At 50.6% G+C, this 21227-nt stretch overlaps 1 protein-coding gene across 1 annotated transcript; it reads right to left on the minus strand.

Annotated features, from left to right (window-relative positions):
- KCNG4 (potassium voltage-gated channel modifier subfamily G member 4) lies at nt 3208-17794 on the minus strand. Its single transcript, XM_018061785.1, has 2 exons — nt 17041-17794; nt 3208-5940 (listed from the first exon to the last, which is right to left on the minus strand). Exons 1-2 carry the CDS (start codon nt 17782-17784, stop codon nt 5170-5172), a joined length of 1515 nt encoding a protein of 504 aa, XP_017917274.1. The 5' UTR covers nt 17785-17794; the 3' UTR covers nt 3208-5169.

Raw genomic sequence — 21227 nt, forward strand, 5'->3', positions numbered from 1 at the left:
TTCCCAGGTCACCTCCCATAATAAAGGGCTCATATGTCACCCCTGGATGTGATTCCCGGAGAATAACACTTCTGGCCAGAAAAGCACAGCCTCAATGTAACCATGAGGAGACACAAGGGGATGGGTGCAAAATGAGGCACATTCTGCTAGAAAAGGGAGATGAGACTCACCCTGAGTTTCCATGCCGTCTATGACAAACGAAAGCTGTGGAAAGATCTAGACTACAAGAAGCTAAAGAGGTAGGGCAAGGAATGCGACATCCAAGCCTACCCTGGACCCTGTCCCAGAGGGGAAAGTCTGTAAAGGATGATATTAGGTCAGTCGACAAAGCTGGACCGGACAGTAGATTAGATCAAAATATTGCATCCAGGTTGAATGTGCTGACATTGGTTAACTGCCTCGTGGCTTTGTAAGAGAATGTCCTTATTCTTAGGATCTACACAGCACAGTATTTCAGGTCTCCTTGGGCTCTCCATCTTAAAATGAAGGAGTTGGTCTTCCTTAGAGCTTCTATCTTTTTATTTGAGGGGAGGAGTTGTAGATTCCTTTGAGAGCCTGATGAAATCATTGGACACTGCACTCTGAAATGCACAAGACATACACGTGCCTTGTTGCGGGTCAACATCAGAGATTTCCAAACCCCTTGTGATAGGCTTTTCAGTTACCATCTTCTTAAATTCTGAGAGCAAAGTGCCATGATATAGTCACCTTCCCTCAAAGGGTCCAGAAACACACAGATAGATAATAATAATAATTTTTTAAAAAAGAGCAAATGATACAACAGATAGAGCTAAATGTTCTTAAAAGGTGTATTGGAGTCTTCTGTGTACTATTTTTGTATTTGCAACTTCTTTTGGTGAGTTTCCCAAATAAAATGTTAAAAAATCAATTGCCCGGTGCTCAGTGATGCCCATGATGAGCATTTCAATAAGCAGCAGAGGGAGAGAGTTTAAGCCCTTGGAGGGAGGTGGGTGGGGGGAAGCTGAGCCGTGCAGCCAGGCACTGGGTGTGAGATGCCCAGGTGGACAGGTAGGAACATGGTGGTCAGCTTGTGGGCAGAGATCTCTGTGAACTCCTATTCAAACTTGAACTACCTGTGGGTTTTGCTAAGGGAACAGTTCTGCAGATAGTCAGGGACCATGGTGAGCGTTTCTTTCTCAGCTTTTTCTTGGTTTCTTACGTGCCTCCACCCCCCATCATATAAACAGTTGCAATGAACTTCCCAGAATCACAGACTGTCCACGCTGGGAGAAAACAAGAGTCTCCTCCACCCTATCCATGGAGTCAGTGAAAGAAAGAAAGCCCAGTGGAACTGATTTCCATGTCCATGTTATATGAAGGGTAAGAGCTGGTGCTCAGAGGCCCCAAAAGGACTCTCCTTACCCTTCTCGGGGTACATGGCAATGTGTTACAATCTTGTTTTGAACAGTTTCTTTGCAGTCTCAAGTACTGTGTCAGATGAACCTAAGAGCTGATATACTATTAATAGAAAGAGTGTTCTGCTGGTAATCAGGATACTCGGATCTAACTAAATGAACTGGCTGTGTGGCCTTGGGTAGGTGGCTTTCCCTCTCTGAGCCTTGGTTGCTCCATCTTAAAATGCAGAAGTCGATTTACTTAACTTCTTGTCCTTTTTCAGGGGTCATGGATTCCCTTGAGGGTTGATCAATGTCACTGGACCCTTGTTCAAAGCTGTGCATTTTGAGATGTACATAATCTCAAGAGGTTCACAGATACCCCATGGTAACCACCCGCTTAGACCGTCTTCTGATGGGCCTTCCAGTCCTAAAAGCCATGAAAACAGAATCAGTGAATCAAGCCCCACCTGCCGGATGTTGAAGAATTAACCTATCCATCCTCAAGTCATGTGGGCTCAACTCTGGCTAGAGAGGTGTTGAACCAACATTTTAAAGTTGCCTCTGGGAGCCACATGGAAGTGACTTGAAGCAAAAGGCCCTTTGCTCTTTGCCTTCAGCTGGAAATTTTCAACTTTTGGCTGCAGTCATGCCCATTGGCCTCCAAGAAAAACAAGCCCTTCTGGGAATCTCGAGACTCTTTTCAGCCAATGGGGATGAAGAGACTGCCTAGTAACCTGCTGGTCACCCCCATTCTACCCAATCAGCATGAAGGAAAGGCAGCTCTGCCAAGCTAGACTAACACAAGATCAGTCCCCAGGGGACATGGAAGGGAGAGAAAAATAGAGCTTTTAATTAAGCCCCACTTGTGAGCAATCAATTCCAATTTTCCACTTCTAATTTGGTAAAGAATTTCCACCGGGCATGTACTGAGACACTGTAGAGGCTCATAATGTTGGTGATGGGCTCAACTATTTTTCTTTTAATCTTGGCACATTTTTGTTTGGATGCCGAAGTATGGGAAACAGGAAAAGAGGGAGGCCTTGGTGGGAGCCAGTCACAGAATGGGCTGAGTGGAAGTGAGGGATTTTTGCCACAGGTTTGCAGCACAAAAAAGTCTCCAATCAGAAGAGAGAGGAGGATTCTGGGACTTCCCTAATGATTCAGGGAGATTCCCTGCTTCTAATGAGAAGGGTGAGGGTTCGATCCTTGGTCAGGGAACTAAGATCCCACATGCTGCACAGTGGCCAAAACTTTAGTAAGAGAAAAGAAGAGGGAGGATCAATGAGGAGCTTGATATGGGTCGTAAGCCATTCCAGGTCTGGGGTGAGCTTGCCCCACAGTGGGGCCATGACTAAAATGGGGGAGGGTGTCTAGAAATTTGCACATTCTTTTAAAAATCATTATTTGTGAATGCTGTGCCTTGGAACAGCAGCAGCTCTGAGGATCTTCATGGGACCCCAGTTGCGAAACCACAGATTTAGCCCAGCCCCTGAAACTGACAGAGAGGGATGGGCCTAAAGTCATGGGTGGCTTTTCTGAGGCGCAAATCTTTTCCTTGTGTGACTGGCCACTGTGCTGTGCTGTGCTTAGTCACAGCCATTTCCGACTATTTGCGACCCCGTGGACTATAGCCCGCCAGGCTCCTCTGTCTATGGGGATTCTCCAGGCAAGAATACTGGAGTGGGTTACCATGCCCTCCTCCAGGGGATCTTCCCAACCCAGGGATCGAACCCAAGTCTCCTGCATTGTAGGCAGATTTTTTATTGTCTGAGCCATCAGGGAAGCCCAAGAATACTGGAGTGGGTAGCCTATCCCTTCTCCAGGGGATCTTTCTGACCCAGAAATCAAACCGGGGTCTCCTGCATTGCAGGGAGATTCTTTACCAGCTGAGCTACCAGGGAAGCCTGACTGGCCACTCTGCCACCATGCAGAGTGCCTATTTGGTGAAATGTCATCTTGGGAAGGACTAGGGAGTACCCTGCTGATTCTTGGGGGGCTAGAGGAATGGGGGAACATGTATGCCCATCAGCTGAGATGGCACTCAGAGCAATCAAAGGGAATGAGGGCTCCCCACGAGGTCAAGGCCAGCTTGAAGCTAGATGCTGGTGTAGATGGCCCCCTGCCCAAGCCACCTGTGGCTAAACTGACCCTGGCATTGCAGTCAGGGGGAAGCATATGCCCAGTACATAGTAGGCCTGCACTAAATACTAGTGAAATGAAGGTTGGTTGTCCCCATCGATGAAATGTTTACACGTGAACTACATTAGATCCAGAGGTCCACAACCTCCTCTCCATCATCCATTTGCAACCTTGCGCTCTTTCTTAGCAGATTTACAGCCCATGGCACGTAGCAATGCATGGCAGAGCCTCTGGTGGGAGGTCACTGGCCTCTCCCAGGTGTGCTCAGCTGGGAACCAAAAGATGAGACTCCAGGACCTGGCACCACCTGTACAATTAATGACATTGGGGAGGTAGGCGCTTGCAGCTTGCCTGAACTGCTCAATTGTTCCCTGTTCCAAACTGGTCCTCCAGCGGCCCATCCCATCATCTTCATCCACAGTGCAGTCCATTCACAAAGCCCCTTCCTCCAGCATCTCCAATGTCTCCTCTGCATCTACTGAAAAGTCCAAGTCCTCTACACAGCTTTTCATTCCGGCCCACCTTTCCAGCTTTGTCTTCCAAAACAACCCTTTGCATCCACCCGCTCCTGTGTCTCTGTGAAGCCCTCCATGAGCCAGCTACCCAGAACTCACTGCTCCTTCTCCTCTGCTCAGGATGCACTGCTATCTCCAACGACTTGGTCCAACCTCTGCCTCCTACGCTGGATGCAAAGGACCAAGCATGTTAATGAATGAAACCTAACCCTAAGCGAATGAATTTGTTTAAATATAGGCCAAAGAAGGTCTTATCCTCTGGCATCAAGGGATCTGGGGAGCAGGCAGGGGGCGCAGATCCTAAGGCTGCCCTTGTTTCTATGCTGCGTCTCTGGTAGTTTAGCTGAGAGTGGAAAGCCGAGGTCCCCAAAGGGCTAAAGGAACCAGCAGCAGGAATGGTTCTCTCAAACGACAACTGGGTGCCCTGAGAGAGTTAGCCACTGTCAAAGCCAAGGACTGGATAATTGGAGAAGGTCCCACCAAGAGCCCAGGAGGGCTCGCTGTGCTGGCAAGTGGCTCTCCTGCCCAGGTCCCAGGTACGTCAGGAGGGATGGCGGGCCCCCAGCCCCCACCGTGGGATTTAACACAGATGCAGTTCTGCCTTCATGGCTAAGGGCTTCCAGAGCTGGGCAGAGGCAGCTGCGTTAGGAAAATGCCATGGGTGGTGTGAGCAACGGGAGAGTACACTGACCCCGGCTGGAACCACTGGGCAGAGAGATCTGATCAGAGGGGTTTGCAGTGACTGACCCCTCCAGTTCCTGGTGGTGCGTTGGCCCAGGAAAGAGGGTCTTAGGGGAGGAATGGAATTCTGTAGGTTCAGTTCTGTGGGCATCTGGAATCCAGCCTGGGATGTTGAAGACTCTGCTGGGAAGGAAGGGAGGCAGACCTAACCCAGTGAAATTGGATGTGCTCAGCTAGGGGCAGGAAGAGAGGAAATGGCAAGTGACATGGATAAGGCCAGCCCGGACCACTGTGCCCAGGAGAGTCACGAATCACCCGACCAAACATCCTTGGCCTCGAGCCCCTCCCAGCTTTGGGAGTGAGCCCCCAAGCTCTACAAACACACTCCTGGAGGATCCAGGCGCTGGTGTTCTCCAGCTCATGTCAGCCGAGGGCCATGCGCTGAAGGTCTGGCATCTTTAGGGGAGGATTTTGAGTTAAATGTATGCGATGGGCAAGGCAGGGCCCTCCAGGCTCAGGTCATTGACGTCCCTCAGGAGTTCGTGTTCGCTGGCCATGGCCGCCTTCTGCAGGCGGCGGAGTCGAGCCTGCAGCTCCTCCTGCTCCTTCTTGAGCTCCAGGTAGGAGTGCGAGAAGGTGTGGAAGATGGACGTGGCTGGGAAGGCCATGATGAGAATGCCGCTCAGGATGCTGCTGAGGGCCACCATCTGGCCCGGCACGCTGCTGGGTACCATGTCTCCGTAGCCCACCGTTGTCATGGAGATGACGGCCCACCAATAGGAGGCTGGGATGCTAGTGAACTCCAGGACCCGCCCGGACTCATTCTCAGCCACGTAGACCAGAGGAGAGAAGAGAGTGATGGCCACACACAGGAAGAGGAGGAGCAGGCCGAACTCGCGCGTGCAGCGGCGCACCGTGAGGCCCAGCGTCTGCAGCCCCAGCGAGTGGCGCGCCAGGCGCATCACGTAGAGGATGCGGAGAGCCCGCAGCACGCGCAGCGCCAGCCCCACCTTCTCCAGGTACGAGCTCCCACCCGGCCGCTCGCCATCCTCCTGGGGCTCGTCGGTTACGGCGAGGGACACGTAGTAGGGGAAGATGGCCATGATATCGATGATGTTCAGGGGCCCTTGGAAGAACTGGCACTTGTTCTGGGCCTGGACAAACCGCAGGCAGAACTCGAGGGAAAACCAGGCCACGCAGACCGTCTCCACGATGAAAATGTAGTAGCATTTCTGTGAGCACTCCCCCTGGAGAGGCGAGGAAACGCAGGATAGAGAGACGAAGCACCAGAAATGGCAAGAGAACCATGCTGGAAAGCATTTCTAGAGCTCTGTACTGATATTGAGACTGATTTCATATACACAGATCCCATATGTACAGTCTCTACTAAAAATGCTATGCTAAGTCTATACTAAATATATTTCCTCTATATTTCATAAATTAAATTTACTATTAATATATGAACACATACTGCTACATATTAATATTTAGTAATAATGTATTAATATTTAGAATACATGTCATATATTATATATGTTATAATAGATTGATATAATATATGTGTGCTAAGTCACTTCAGTCATGTCTGACTCTTAGGGACTCTATGTACTATAGCTGACCAGGCTCCTGTGTCCATGGGATTCTCCAGGCAAGAATACTGGAGTGGGTTGCCATGCCCTCCTCCAGGCCTCTTCCGGACCCAGGGATCGAACCCATGTCTCCTGCAGCTCCTGAACTGCAGGCACATTCTTTACTACTGAGCCATCTGAGAAGCCCATTATACTATATATTAAACATTTAAGTATATATTCTCTGTATATTCTCTGTATAGTATATAGTCTTTATATTCTATCTATCCATCTATCATTAATCTGTATCTCTATATCAATGGAGCTCTGTTTTCGACTCTTAGTCATCCGCCAGAACTCCCTTCTTATTGTAGTTCTCAAGTTGCAGCTGGGCCCATGGCCTATCAGCTAGATCAGAAACCACCTGATCTAGCTTCCCCTGCAGCTAAGTGTGGCCAAATGACCAAGTCCCTACCCTAAGAATGTAAACAGAGGTGATGCGCCGCCCCTCCAGTTCCAGGGCTTTAGTGGTGGGTTTGAGTTCTTGCACTCTTTCTCCCCTTCCTGTGAGCTGGGACTACCCAGCCTGCCCTGCAACCCAGCTTAGAACCAGCAGACGGGACTGATGCCCCAGGAAGGGATAAGCATCACCGTGGGAAAAACCTGGGTCTCAGAATGAGAGCTGCCCACTCTCCTTGGTCCCTCTTTGGGTGAGAGAGAAACCAGTGTCTGCTGTGTTGAAGGGCTTCCCTGGTGGCTCAGATGGTAAAGAATCTGCCTGCAATGCAGGAGACCTGGCTTCGATCCCTGGGTTGGGAAGATCCTCTGGAGGAAGGCATGGCAACCTACTCCAGTATTCTTGCCTGGAGAATCCCCATGGACAGAGGAGCCTGGAGGGCTACAGTCCATGGGGTCACAAAGAGTCAGACACCACTGAGCGACTAAGCAAATTGTGTTGAAAGCCGTTCTCTCTCTCGTGGAGCCTCTTGGTTACAGCAGCCAGCTTTCTCCTTTACCAACATAAGCAGCTCTGTGTACCAGATGCTGATCTGGTGCCGTCACTTAGGCCCCACAGTGATGCCATGAGCAGCTTCACTGACAGTCCAGGAAATGATTCTGAGCGCTGAAATAACTTGCCTGAGCCTACATTCGGAGGAGGTGGTCTCCTGGAGACTACAGACTATTTTTAACTTCTTTGCACACGATCCCTCATTCATTCATCCAACAAAACACATGGAGGGCAGGCTTGTCTGGTGGCTCAGTGGTAAAGAATCCACCTGCCAATGCAGAGGACGTGGGTTTGATCCCTGGCCCAGGAAGACCCCACATGCTGTGGAGCAACAAAGCCCATTTGCCACAACTGCTGAGCCTGTGCCTTGGAGCCTGTGCTCCACAATAAGAGAAGCCGCTGCAATGAGAAGCCTGTGCACTGCAACTGTGAATAGAGAGTAGCCCCTACTCGCTGCAGCTAGAGAAAAGCCCGGTTAGCAATGAAGACCCAGCACAGCCAGAAATAAATAAATAAAATTACTTAAACAAAAATGCATGGAGGGCTCACCTTGTGCCAGGTCCCATGCTAGACTTTGGAGGTGAAGGACCAGAGAAGCAGCTGTGGTTTCTGGGGCCTTGGAGGCTAGGAGTGGGTGGACGGGGAGGGCAGAGGATGTACAGCCCTGTGATGCAGATTGCAACTATTTCCTTCCCAAGAGATCCCAGCCAGGTGGGGCTCCTGTGGCTTCCTCCCTGTGTCATTCACACCCCTACCCCCGCCCCCAATAGAGACTTCTGCTAGTCCTTCTGCCACTCAAAGTGTGTCCTGAAACCAAAAGCATAAGCCTCCCCTGGGAGCTGCAGAATCTACATTTTAACAATAATTTATGCACACAATAAGGTTGGAGAAGCTCTGTTTCTAGTATAGAGGTTCTCAGCCTCGACTGTGCATGTTAGAATCAGCTGGGGGGGGCTTTGAAAAATCCTGATGCCCAGGCTGGGACATCTAGCTTTGAGCCTGAGTGGTAGAACTTTCCAGAAGCCCCATCAATGATTCTCATGGGAAGCCAGAGCTGAGAACCTGACTCTAAACGTTCCGACTATATGTATATCATCTTAGCTCCCTCTTGGTCTGCATCTGCCTCTGCATCACCTCCATATCCATCTCTGCTAGACCTCTGGCATCTCTATCTATGAGGGAATGAATGGCCGAAGCCGGTTGGCTCAGTGAAAAGCAACACACTGACAACTGTGGTTTTCTTTGGATTAAAAACCTCTGAGGTGGAAAAAGGAATTATTTCCAGTGCCTGGGCTCACGGGAATGCTAAATTGAAATGTTCTTGTTGTCTGACCTTTGGAGGGAAAAGGGGGCTGGGCTGTCCTGATCTCTATTCACCGGTCTTGAGTGGAGTAGCTCTCTCCCCTGCCCTCTCTGATCCAAGAGGTGGGAGTTGGTGGGGGTGCGGTTGAGGGCATGGAGTCCAGAGTGTCTGTGACTCAGGTTCACTTCCACCTACTTAGGCAAATCCTTCATCCCCCCTGGGCTATTGTTTCTCTGCCCTGGGAGAGCTGTGACCAATCGGAATAACGCAGGAGAAGTAGTTAGCAGGCCTGCTGCAGGTACACAAAACATGGCAGCTACCTGAACAAGATGACCCACTGGTCGCAGACATAGTCTGCCCACTTAGTTGAAGGGTAACTCTACCTTCTCCTATCCTGAGTTCTATAAGAAGTAGAGGAAATTCTCCAGAACACAAGAGTTCTTTGCCAGGACTGCCTGTGGTTTGCTTCGGGGTTCTGCAAAGTTCAGGAGTTTTGGATCCCGACTCCCCAGTCCTGCTGCGAACTTGCTCTGTGACCTTTCGGTGGTCACTGCCCCTTTCTGGGCTTTACCTCCTGATAAAGAGGGTGGGACAGAATCGGCATTTCTCAAAGCCGATTCATAACCCCTGCGGCAGAATCCCCCAGAGTGCTTGTTACAAATGTGGGTTCTGGGGCTCACATCACAAAATCAAAGCCCTGGAGGGTGGCCCAGGAATCTGCATTTTGGCAGATTCTCCTGTTGACTCAGAGGCACCTGGAAGTTTTTCAGACTCTAGGCCAGATTCTCTCTATAAGGCCCCTTTCATCACTGACATTCGGGGAGTTTTCCCTTTGGGGTAAGAGCCTTGGGTGGCCTGGGAATAATCTCCCCAGACCAGTGACCCTGTAGTTCAGGAAGGTGACTCCTGGGAGGCACAGAAGGCTCTGTGGGCCCTCCTCCCTCTGCCTCTGGTGCCAGCTTTTGGATATTCCGGGCATGAACCACCCACCTCCCGCCGGCCACCTCCCTGCACTGCAGCAAGTGCTGTGCGGAGTCAGCCCTGCATTGCTGCTCAGCTCTGCATCCTAAACCAACCTCCCAGCACTGGTCCTCAGAGAAATGCCCTGCGAGCAGCCGGTGCTGGGGTGGTGGGGATTTGCGGGGCTCGAGCTGAGAAAATGACTTCCAGGCCAGTCAGTATCTGAGGAAAACTAGAACAGAAGGAAAGGAGAGAGTCACCTTCTCTGAGGAGGTTTTTGGTTGTATTCTGCAGGTAGGATGGACCACTCATCCTGGTGTGCCCAGAACTTTCCAGATGGAGCAACAGGAAGTTCCAGGTCACCAGAAAGTCCCCGCTCAGTCCTGGGCAAAGTGGGTGCTTGGTCACCTTCGTGGGGGCACTTGTTCCTGGTGGGAATGAGGGGTGCTCTGATTCCCTCCTGCGATGAAGAGAAACATGAGCAGCCCTGGGAAGGCTGGAGGGGTGAACGGCATGACAACATGACCAGTGTCACAGGCAGATGAGGGGTGATGTTTCCATCCGGGTGAAGTCCAAGAGCAGGCAAAGCCCACGGGAGGTGGACAGAATCACAGAAACAGCAGCCGCCACTGGATGGGCTAGGGAAGACTACAAAGAAACCTGAAAGAACATCCTGGGGTGATGGGAATATACCATACCAACCAGGGCTGTGGGTGACATGGGTGTGCCCCATCTGTTACATCCGACAGCTAAGACTTGTGCATTTCAATGTATATAAATTTATCCCATAAAACTGTAAAATAACATAAAATGAATGATCACGATGTTAAACAATTGGAGGTGGGAGGGGCTGGAGAGAGAGAACCCGAGTGGCAGGCTCTTGACAGTCTGGAAGGCTGAGTCATGGGTGGTAATCAGGGGTTCGTTAGATTATTCTATTTACTCTGCAAATGCCCCAAATTTTCCATCATGAAAAGATTTTTTTTTTTTTTTAAATCAGAGTTGGAAATCAAAAGCACAATGAAATACCACTCCACACTCACCAGTACAGCTGTGATTGTAAGGACAAAAAATAAGTGTCAGGGGATTAATAGGTACAAACTACTAGGTATAAAATAAATAAGATACAAGGATGTGATATATAGCACAAAGAATACAGCTGGAATTTTATAACAATATCTTTAAATTGAGTACAAGGGAGAAAAATGTCAAATCACTCTGTTGCACCCCTACAACTAATATACAGTAAAGCAGTAATACTTGGATAAAAACAAACAAGTGTTGCTGAGGCTGTGGAGAAATTAGAATTTCCCCCCCAAAACGATGCTGGTGGGAATATAAATTGGCACAGCTGTTGTGGAAAACAGATGGGTGGTCCCTTGAGAACTTAAACATACATTTGCTGTATGACTAAGCAATTTTGCTGCCAAGAGTATTCTTCAAGGAACTGAAAACCCACATGCAACAAACAAAACTTGTACATGAAGATTCGGAGCGGTGTGATTGATAGCAGCCCAAAAGTGGAGAGAAATTAAATGCTCAACAACAGATGAATGAATAAACAAAATATGGTCTGTCCATACGATGGAATATTATTCAGCCACAAAAAGGAAGTTCTGACATGTGCTACAAAGCTGATGAACCTTGAAAACCTTATGCTCAGTGGAAGAAGCCAACGCAAGAGACCATATATTGTATTATTCTGTATCTATAAAGTGCCATTGGAAGGACTGATGCTGAAGCTGAAGCTCCAATACTTTGGTTATCTCATGCGAAGAACTGACTCACTGGAAAAGACTCTGATGCTGGGAAAGATTGAAGGCAGGAGGAGAAGGGGACGACAGAGGATGAGATGGTTGGACGGCATTACTGACTTAATGGACATGAGTTTGAGCAAACTCCAGGAGTTGGTGATGGACAGGGAAGCCTGGTGTGCTGCAATCCATGGGGTCACAAAGATTCGGACATGACTGAGGGACTGAACTGAATAAAGTGCCCAGAAAAGGCAAATTCATGAAGATAGAAAGTACATTCACAGTCACCTGGGGCTGGTGGAAAGCAGCAGGGGATGGGGAGTAACCAGAAGTATGTGCAAGTTTGCTTTTTAGGGTGATAAAACTGTTCTGGAATTAGTGGGGATGGTTGCACAACTGCATACTAAAAAAGTCACCGATTTGTGCGCCTTAAAAGGATGAACATTAGATGGTATATTATATCACAATAAAAAAGAAACTAAAGTTTGAGTGGCTGCATCGGTTTGGGCACAGTGAAGCGGGTGGCCCACAGTCTTGCCCGTCCTTCCCCAAAGCTCCGGAGTGGAGCTGCTCTGAAGGGCTTTGGGGTCAGGGGGTGGATGGGTCTTTCTGAGGACAGAGCCACTGTCCCTGAGGGACCATCTGGACAGGCTGTCCGGCAGACGGCTGCAGGTACAGCCAGGGCCAGTTCTAGAAGTTCCATCTGGGGGGGACTCAGGGCCAGAGTCTTGACCTTGCAGCCTCCCTTGCATCCTTTGTCTCTCTCATAGCAATACCTGCCAGCTCCCCTTTGGGAACACAGCCAGTCTGACCCTCTTAGCTCAATGCTGGTCTCACGGCTCCATTCAGCATTTCCGTCTCCCTCCCTTTTCTTTCTCCTGGCCATGAATTCCATCATTTGTGCCTCTGGTCCTAGTCTCGGGGTGCTGGCGGTGCTGACTCATGCCTTGCGAGAGCCAGGTCTCTCTCTGCCACCCTCCTCTCCTTTGGGCCTCTTCCATAGTCCTCTCCCTCCCCCGCCCCACCTTGAACAGAAACCCTGAGAGCTCTGAGGAGGGTGTGGAGCAAGCAGGGGCAGGTTAGGAATTGAACACCCCAGACACCAGGGGAGCATGGTGAGGCAGGAGGGACAGCATGAAGCATGTACTCAGGAGAGGGGGGGCCCCCGTCCAGGAAATGGGGATTGGTGCTTGTTGGGTGAGATATTAGGGAGACTCAGCTGGGGGAGAGGAACCCCCCAAACTCCCCAAAGCAAGTTAAGAAGACTTTTCTAAAGCCATCACCAAACGTCACTGAACACAGAGAAGCTACAGAGAGCGGGCAGTACTATACAGAGCTGATTCATGGTCCAAGAAAGGAGGACCATGGAGGAGGAGGTGCTGGCTCCAGTGGGAGGCTTTTTATCCAAGGTGGGGGAGGGGGTGCCTGCAGCCCAAAAGGTGAGTTGCAACCACAGCAGGAGAGAATTCTTCCAGCAAGGGGCCCCCGGGGATCCACCTGATCGTTAAAAATCTCTATGCCTTCCTTCCCAGTCCCTGTGAGAGTGGGGGCACAGCACAGGGCACGAGGGGGTGGGAGACGCAGAGCCCCAAGGTCCTACCCTCAGCGCCCCCCCGGCTGGCTCCGCCCCCACCCGGGGAGCTTTGCAGAGCTGCTACCCAGAGTGTGTCCCTTCTCAACATCCCTGAAGTCCCAAGCATGCCTCTGGGCGGAAGTGGAAGCTAAAATGAGGGCAGGGGGGTGGGGGTGGGGGGATGTGAGAGCACATGCCTGTGCTTATCCACTGAGGTCCTGAGAGCTGGGAGAGAGCTTGAGGAGCAAAGCAGATGCGCACGTGGGGGTTCCTGAGCGGGTCCCAGAGGTGGGGGAAAACAGCCAGTGCTGGCTCTGTGCCCACACAGGAGAACTAGACCATCGGTCCTAGGGCTCCGTCTGAGCAGGTGTGCCATTATCCTCATTTGCAGGTGCAGAAATAGAGGCACATAGACAAAGGGGCTTGTCCCGGGGCAGAGCCGGGTAGCAGAAAGGAGGGAGGAGGGGGTCAAGATGAAAGGACCAAGAGTTCAGCTGTAGCTGCCCAGTGACCTGCAGCTTCCTCCAGAGGGAGGACAAGGTGTTCTGACCAGCAAAGATGCTGGGCTGAATGGCAGGGTTGACAACCGTGGCAGAGGACTCCGGCAGAGGGAAGCAAAGAATCTGAGGAACTGATCATCGGACGGATGGACAAACAAACTGTGACATTTACAGACAGTGGAATATTATGCAGCCCTTAAAAGCAGTGCAGTACCAACATAGGCGACAACACAGAGGAACCTTGAACACATTATACGGAGTGAGTGAAGCCAGAAACAAAAGGCCACATATGTTAGGGTTCCATTATAAGAAGTGTCTAGAACAGGGAAATCCACGGAGATGGAAAGCAGCCTGGTGGTTGCCAGTGGCTATGCATGGAGGTGGGGAGTGGCTGCCTGATTGGCCCAGGTTTTTCTCTTCGAAATGTACTGGAACTTAAAAGGAAAGTTTTTCAAAAAAAGAAATATATTGGAATTTGATAGAGGTGTTGACTGCACAGCATTATGAATTTTGCTAAATGCCACTGAATTGTTCACTTTAAGATGGTTAATTTTACATTATGTGAACTTTAAAAATGGAGCTGGGATGTTCAGAATACAAGCTCCAGGAAAGAGGAATTTGTCTGATCAGCTGCATCTAGATGAGTGGATTTAGTTGGCACAGATGACTGTTGATGAATGAATAAAAGGATAGATGTGATGACTTCCTGTTAAATAGCACCAGATAAGTGAATAATGATGATGACTAATATTTCTGAGCACTTCTTATGTGTTGGTATTGTTCCAATCATATTACACGAATATTACTCTTTTAATTCTCACCATAATCCCCGGAGGAAAGGGCTAACAGCATCCCCATTTTACAGATAAAGAAACTGAAGCTCAAAGAAGGTAAGTGACTTTCTCGAGATCACTGAGCTCATGAGGGGTGAAACCAAGATTCAAACCCAGGAGGGTTAGAAGAAGGTTCTGTTATGAGGGGTCAGGTTTTGGAGCAAGGTGGAGGTGAGCTCAAATCCTGGCTGTGCCACTTTCTTACTTTGAGATTAGAAAAGTGATTAAACTTCCCTGAGCCTCAGTTTCCTTACCTGCAAAATGGTCGTAGCTACAGCATCCATTTCCTTAAGCTGTTACAAAGATTAAGTCCCTCCTGTCCAATGCCAGCCTCCTGAAGGGCACTTAATAAGCATCAGTTCTCTCATTCCTTTGGGGCTGAGCTCCGCCAGGGAACCCAGCGAAGTCCACATGCTTCTGGAGGGGCTTTAGGTACTTGGCTTGGTCCTTCCTGTCCATCTACTTCCTCCCTCTTCCATTTTAATTTGCAATCTTGGGCACAGACCTTGCTCCTCAACTGCCAAGTTTACTTAAGGAATATTGCTGTAAGAAGCTAGAAGAAAAAGGGAAGGAAAGTGCTTTCTTTGCATGTGTGCTGATTCTCCATCCCAGGGTGACACCTTCTCTATGTTTGATGGAGGAGTTCTGTGGGTCTTGTCCCCTTGGGACAACAACTTGGGCCCCTACACCTCCAGGGCACTGCCTGTCCCCAGGAGCAGCAGCCCAGCTTTGCAGCCAGGGCTGAATCGCTGCTTTCAGACTGATGTCCAGAGGCCAAATACAAAATACCAGGCGTGTGTGGCCGAGAAAGAACATTATCTTTTTACGTAAATGTAAGGGCATGGTTTGAAAAAACAAAGCCCGCCTGGTCTTCAACATCCAGGCTCTCTGAATTACCATCAGAACAGCGAAATACACACACGCTTTTTTTTTTTTTTTTTGGAGGGCAGGGCCTCATGGCCCCTCTCTAGGCAGAGCACCCAGTGTTGGCTTCCCAGTTGCACGGAGCTTGTAACTGGACTGGGAACACCACCTCTCTCATTCCACGAGTAGGAACGGCTTCTGCAGGATTCTCACTCACCTCTAATTGAATTTTCCATGTCCCTGTCACGCCAGTCTGGGTTCATACCCTGGGTAATTTTAAAGCATTAGGCTTTGTAAAGAGCTTGTCTCTCTGCACAGTCTAAATCCTGGCTCCCTGAAAATCCCACAGGCTTGTGAAAAATCCAAGAGTCTTTCTTCAGCAACTAGGATCCAGGGCAACCCTGGAGCATAGGAGATTGAGGCGCCTTACTTTGTCCCAATCTTTCAATTGCACTGTCCACACGTAAATATTTCAGTAACAAGAAAATTCTTAAATCACATAATTTTGTGCTAAAGAATGAAAAAAAAAAAAGTCCACAATTAGAGCTACAGTCCTCTCTATGGGGAAAAAACTGTCTGAAAGTCAAAACATTTTGCTTGATTTGCTTTATAACATAACATGTATAGATTGGGCAAGATGCTTTATTGAACAAATATTTATTGAGAGCCTACTCAATGTGAAGCACTGACTGGTTCTCTATCTATGTCCTCTCTATCTGGAAACTTCTCTGATCGTCCCTGGAATACATGTTTAAGGGAAGAGAACTTAGGTCAACTGACACTGGTTATAAACCATCCACAGCCTGCATAACCTGCTGTATATGTTTTAATGATCGGCTCTCTCTCTCCGCTGTAATGTAAGCTCCATGAGTCAGGTGATGGGGAGGGATTATAGAGCAACATTTTCACTTAGGAAACTGTCCAATTCTCAGTTTGAAGCTCTCCAATAACCTTCCCAACAAAAGGCTAGGTTTTTAACTCACATTTCAGACCATCTGGCCCCTTGGGGTATGTGGTGGGGGTGGGGAGGAGGGTTATCTCACAGCTTCCTGGAAAGACAGGGCCTGCTAAGCCACTTCAGTCATGTCCAACTCTCTGTGACCCCATAGACTGTAGCCCACCAGGCTCTTCTGTCCGTGGAATTCTCCAGGTGAGAATACTGGGGTGGGTTGCCATGCCCTCCTCCAGGGGATCTTCCCAACCCAGGGATCAAACCCACATCTCTTATAGCTCCTGCATTGGCAGACAGTTCTTTACCACTGAGCTACCAGAGAGGGCAGGAGTGGGCAAGCAAATGTTTCTGCTCTGGCCTCTTGGGGCAGGGTCACTTTTAGACTGACCCTTCCATGAGTTCCCTGGAGGGAGGGACTGACTGGGAGGGTCAGGAATGAGGGCTGAGGATCTCTTCTGTCATCGGCATCTTCGCTAGATTACTCCGAAGAAGCTAAGTGCCCTGAGCCTTAGTTTATTCCTCTGACAATGGAATGTCAGAGCTGAGATGCCCATGAGAAGGTTGGCTTAAGGAGGTAGGGAATCTGAACCTGGTCTACTGCTAGCACAGAACAGCTGCTCAGTTAACACACGATGGGTGCACTGAGTGTGTGAGCCTTCACAGTGATGTCAGGTGTCTCATGGAGGAGGAAACTGAGGCTCAGAGAGGTTGGAGCGATGCTCTCGGCTCACAGAGCTAGGAGAGGCAGGGCTGGGCCAGCTCTGCCCATTAAGACCACAATGTCCAGCGTTTGCTCTCAGGGGCAGGGCCCCTCCTGACTTTCACGGGTCCCCTTCATGTGCTTCTTTCTCAAAAAACAATAAATGTATAAAATATCTTTCACAACTGCCTTGGTCTGAAAATGAACACAGTCCACGCTGGATCATATTCATTTCTTGCCTCTGGTCTGAAAAGACCTGAAAACGTTTTCGTGGGCCCCCAGTCCCACGGGTCCCAGGCACCCGCGCCTGAAGGAGTGATGGACCACTCACCTTGTCCTCCTCCGCCCTCAGGTCGGGCATGGTGCTGACACACAGGCTGACCGCTGTGGTGGCCACGAAGAGGATGGACAGGCAAGCGAAGACCTTCCCGGGGAGCCCAGACTGCGGGTTCTCCACCATCTCGCGCAGCCGGCTCATGAAGAGCCCCCAGCGGGACGTGTGCACGGTGGGCCGCCCAGCCTCCCGCTGCCGCTGCAGGGCCTCCTCCCGGCGCAGCTCGGCCAGGTCGTCCAGCTTCCGTAGCAACGTCCGCAAGCAGCACTTCTCCAGGTTGGCTTCTTCAATGCCCCAGTAGGTCAGCTCCTCCTGGAAGGACAGCACGCACATCTCCCGCAGGAGGACCAGCTTGCCGGCAGCCAGGAAGCTCGCGATCACCCCAAAAGCGCTGGGGCTCCGGTCGAAAAAGAATTCCTGGTTGTCCTCATCGTAGTCGTCGCAGAGCTGCGCGATCTCCTCGTGGCTCCGGCAGAAGCGGAGTTTGCTCAGGCGGCTCAGCGGGAACTCGTCCAGCGTGCTCCACGGGAGCAGGTACCGCCGGCCCCCCACGTTGACCAGCATCTCCTTCTTCAGGTCCGCCGTCGTGGAGGCGTCCAGCGCGCCCACCTTCCGGGCCCTGCGGTAGTAAATGCCCTTGATGGACGGCGGCTCCACGGGGCCCGACAAGAAGGGACTCAAAGGGCTGCAGGAGCGGAAGTGATGGTGTCCAGCATGCAGGCCCCTGTCCTGGGAAGGCATGGATATTGCGGAAGTCCTGGCGCCGGAAGGGATAGGAGCAAGAGAAGGAAGGAGACGTCAGTCTCAGGGCAGAGTCCTAGATCGCATTGCCTCATGTCTGCATTCCCACATCTGCATTCTTTATCCTTTTAATCTTTCATCCAGCAAAGATTTACTGAGCACCTACTATGCACCTGGGATCTATCAGTGTAGGAAAGGACATAATGACATCCCTTCTCTGATGGAGCATTTATTTATATCTCAGAAGAATCTCCCTGGAACAGGCATTAAGTGGACTGGGACTCGGGGAGCTCGGTCCCGAGCTGGACAAGTCAGAGCTGTGTCACTTCCAGACTGTGTGATCTTGGGCCTGCAGCTTAACCTCTCTGTTCTCAGCATCCTTATGCCAAAGACAGGACTCACCCAACCTTGCTAAGTATAGTTATTGAAAATAGAGCTTAAGAGTGTAAAAGGTTCTCAAGTTCACTGCCGGGTTGTAATCCCTTACAGACTGCCACCCCAGCTAGGTTTCTCAGCCTCATTGAACCCTTTGCTTCACTTGCTCAGCTGGGGCAGTTTGGGTGCCCACCTCACTGGGCACAGTGAGGGTTACAGGCAATAATACATATGAGGTGTATATTAAGCACCCTTCTAGATGCTTCTGACATGCCAGGCACTGATCCACATGCCCTTCCTATGATAAGTCATCTCAACAACCCCCTGAGGTAGACATTAATATCTCCATTTTACAGATGAGGAAGCTGAGGCCCAGAAAAGTTAAGCAACGAGGAACTGTGCTTGGCACAGCATCTGACTCCCAGGAGAAGCTCCGCAACCATTGCCTCAGCCCTCTTACTTGCTTTCCCACTTAGAGGACTTTGCTATCAATGACAGTGCTTCTCCGCGTTCATGGGCTGCTTGTCTCAGCCACCTTGCTGTGTGACCTTGCATCAGTTACTCCCCCTCTCTGGGCTTTGGTCTTGTCATCTGTGAAATGAAGTTGCCTCTAATGCTCTCTCCGTTTCAGACCTGTTTGGGACGCTTGACTTAGAGGAAGGATTTCAGATTTAGCCCATGCATTAAAGAAAGTCATCGCCACAATATTTCTCATCCTCTGCCTCCCACAACCGTTTTCTGTGCTATTCATTCTAGCCAGAGCTGCTTCCGAAGCATCTATAACCTTACATTCCAAGATGCACTCCAATCGAGAGGAAAACTCAGCGGCTGAATGGAAATAAAAGTTTTCTCAATGTCAGAGCCAGCTGGACTCCAGCAGGCAGCGAAGAGTTGAATCACAGCCTATGCATTTCACACTTGCTCAGCATACAAGGGTCTGTTATTCTGCGTGCATTACTTCATTTACAACGAACGGCCAGAAAACGATGAGCAGCCTGCGGAGAAAAGAGTATTTTGAAATCAAGGGAGCCTTCCCAAGCGTTCTTGTTTTCCCAGTGAAAAAGCCAGAGCCTGAGGGCTGAAGTGACTCATCCAAGGTCACACGGTGAGTCCCAGTGCAACCTGGGACTCTGTCTCCCAGTAGGGTCTCTTTCTAGAACCAACCCCCCCTCGACCCCCGCCAAACTTTCCTTTCTTCATTCATTGCACAAACCTAACTTTGTAACCCACAGCCCCCCAGGAAGAGCCAGCACACAAACCTCCTCCAGAGCATGGGAAAGGTATTCACTCAAAGCAGCGCTTTGGAAGGGATGTTTCAGAGCATCCTGTATACCCCCCACCCCCGCAGCAGATACTAACTTCTTCCCCTGAAGTTTAACTCACCCTCCTGTCTCAGGAAGCCTATTTCCAGCTGTCTCTCTGCCGGGCAAGGCAAAGGGAGCCCATGTCTCGATGCCCAGGGAAGAGACGGGTTTGTGGTGAAGATGAAAGGGAAGAAAAGAAAAATCCCAAACACAGCAGTTTCTGGCTGAGTTAGTTTTCAACCTTTCTTCCCTTGCCTCCTTCAGAAACCAGAAGTCCATCCATTCTGCATCTCTCTCTCTCCAGCAGCTGCAGAAAAGCCCAAGAGGAGTGGGGTGGGTTGTTGTTTTTTTTGAAAGGACCTAGAAGCCCCTTTCCCCATGAGAGGTGAGGGTCTGAGGGGTTTGTGGTGGGAGGGAGCTGGGCCAGCTGTCCTGCTTCAGCGGCAGGCTCTGCACTGAGTCCCACGGGGACAGCCAGTGTGGTCCTGCAAGAGAAGGGGGGGCGGGAATGGGAAGGGCTTAGAAATAATCTCTCCATCAGCCAGGCAGCAGGCAGGAACAGCAGCCGCTGCTCTGCCAACCGCCTGGAAGGCAAGGAGGGCTGTCATCCCTCCCCGCCAAGGAGGAGCAGAACTCGGAAGGGGTGGAGGGCAGCCAGGGGCTGGGGCGTCTGCCTTTATCTGTCCCTGGCATCCCGAGGCTCCTGGGGATGTGCTGATGATGGGGAGGTGCTCAGGGAGAGGCGGCAAGAGGAACTTTTTCTGCTTTTAACCAGCCCAGACCTGGGACAGGTTCCGAGAAACCCAGCATCTGAGCACTGGGTGGGAGTCCTGGAGGCTTCGTGATGGGTCAGGACCAGGCATGAGCTTAGAGTCATACATACCTGGCTCCCTGGCTCCCATGTGAGTGGTGGGTGACCTTGGGCAGGTGAGCGTCAGTTTCCTTATATGCAAAAAATATGTGAAGGAGAGGGGGTTTGGCTACAAGGCACATGGCAGGCTCCTTCTGTGGGTTTGGCTGCACACTCAGGGGAAAGAGGAAGAGGCTCAGTTCTAGGGCCTGTGTCCTGGTTTCAACTCTGCACTACCTTGCTGTGTGTCCTTGGTCAGTGACTTCACCTCTCTGGGCCTCAGTTTTCTCACTGGTCAAACGAGGACAGTCGAAACGGTGACGGCTAAAATTGCAACAGCATTTGCTCATGTAGGCGGTCAGTGTACACCGGCTCTTCTTAATTTTCTTAAGAGGTTCTGAGGCCCGGTCTCTTGGCTTCCAGAGGGGAGTTGTTATTATCGGCTCCATTCTGCAGACGAAGCCGGGAGGTCCAAGGAGGAGGCTTGCTCAAGGTCACTTGCTGGCTGGAATGTGCACTGAACAGAGCCTGAGTTCTGTGCAAGGATCTGGGAGTGAGGAAGTCCAAGCTGGAGCCTTCCGAAGCTACCTGGAGGGGGTGGCAGGAGCAAGGTGGGGACTCCGGGGGCTCTCTGCAGCCCGGGCAGTGGAGGAATCCAGGCAGGAGCAGAGGAGCTTATGGGATGGAGGCAGGGTAGCAGTTTTCAAATGGTATTGCCCCAAATCCAAGGGTTCTATCCAAAAGGCTGGAATTGGGGGAGTGACGAAGGGGAGGGCGGCGCATGAGACCCTGCCTCACCATGGCAACTTCAGTTGGATCGGTTTCCCACAGTGAGTGTGTAAGTGTAACCCAAATTAACACTGTGGCCCCACAAGGCCCAGTCCCCACAGTCGGCCCACTCTGAGACCCCAGGG

The sequence above is a fragment of the Capra hircus genome, chromosome 18, assembly GCF_001704415.2.
Source record: "Capra hircus breed San Clemente chromosome 18, ASM170441v1, whole genome shotgun sequence".
NCBI lineage: Eukaryota > Metazoa > Chordata > Mammalia > Artiodactyla > Bovidae > Capra > Capra hircus.

What these genes read in the sequence shown, in the direction of transcription:
- KCNG4 (XM_018061785.1), bottom strand. Translation starts at nt 17,784, where the DNA reads ATGCCTTCCCAGGACAGGGGCCTGCATGCTGGACACCATCACTTCCGC. An exon ending in TGAGGGCGGAGGAGGACAAG is followed by an intron (nt 5,941 to 17,040) that starts GTGAGTGGTCCA and finishes TCGCCTCTCCAG; the next exon opens with GGGGAGTGCTCACAGAAATG.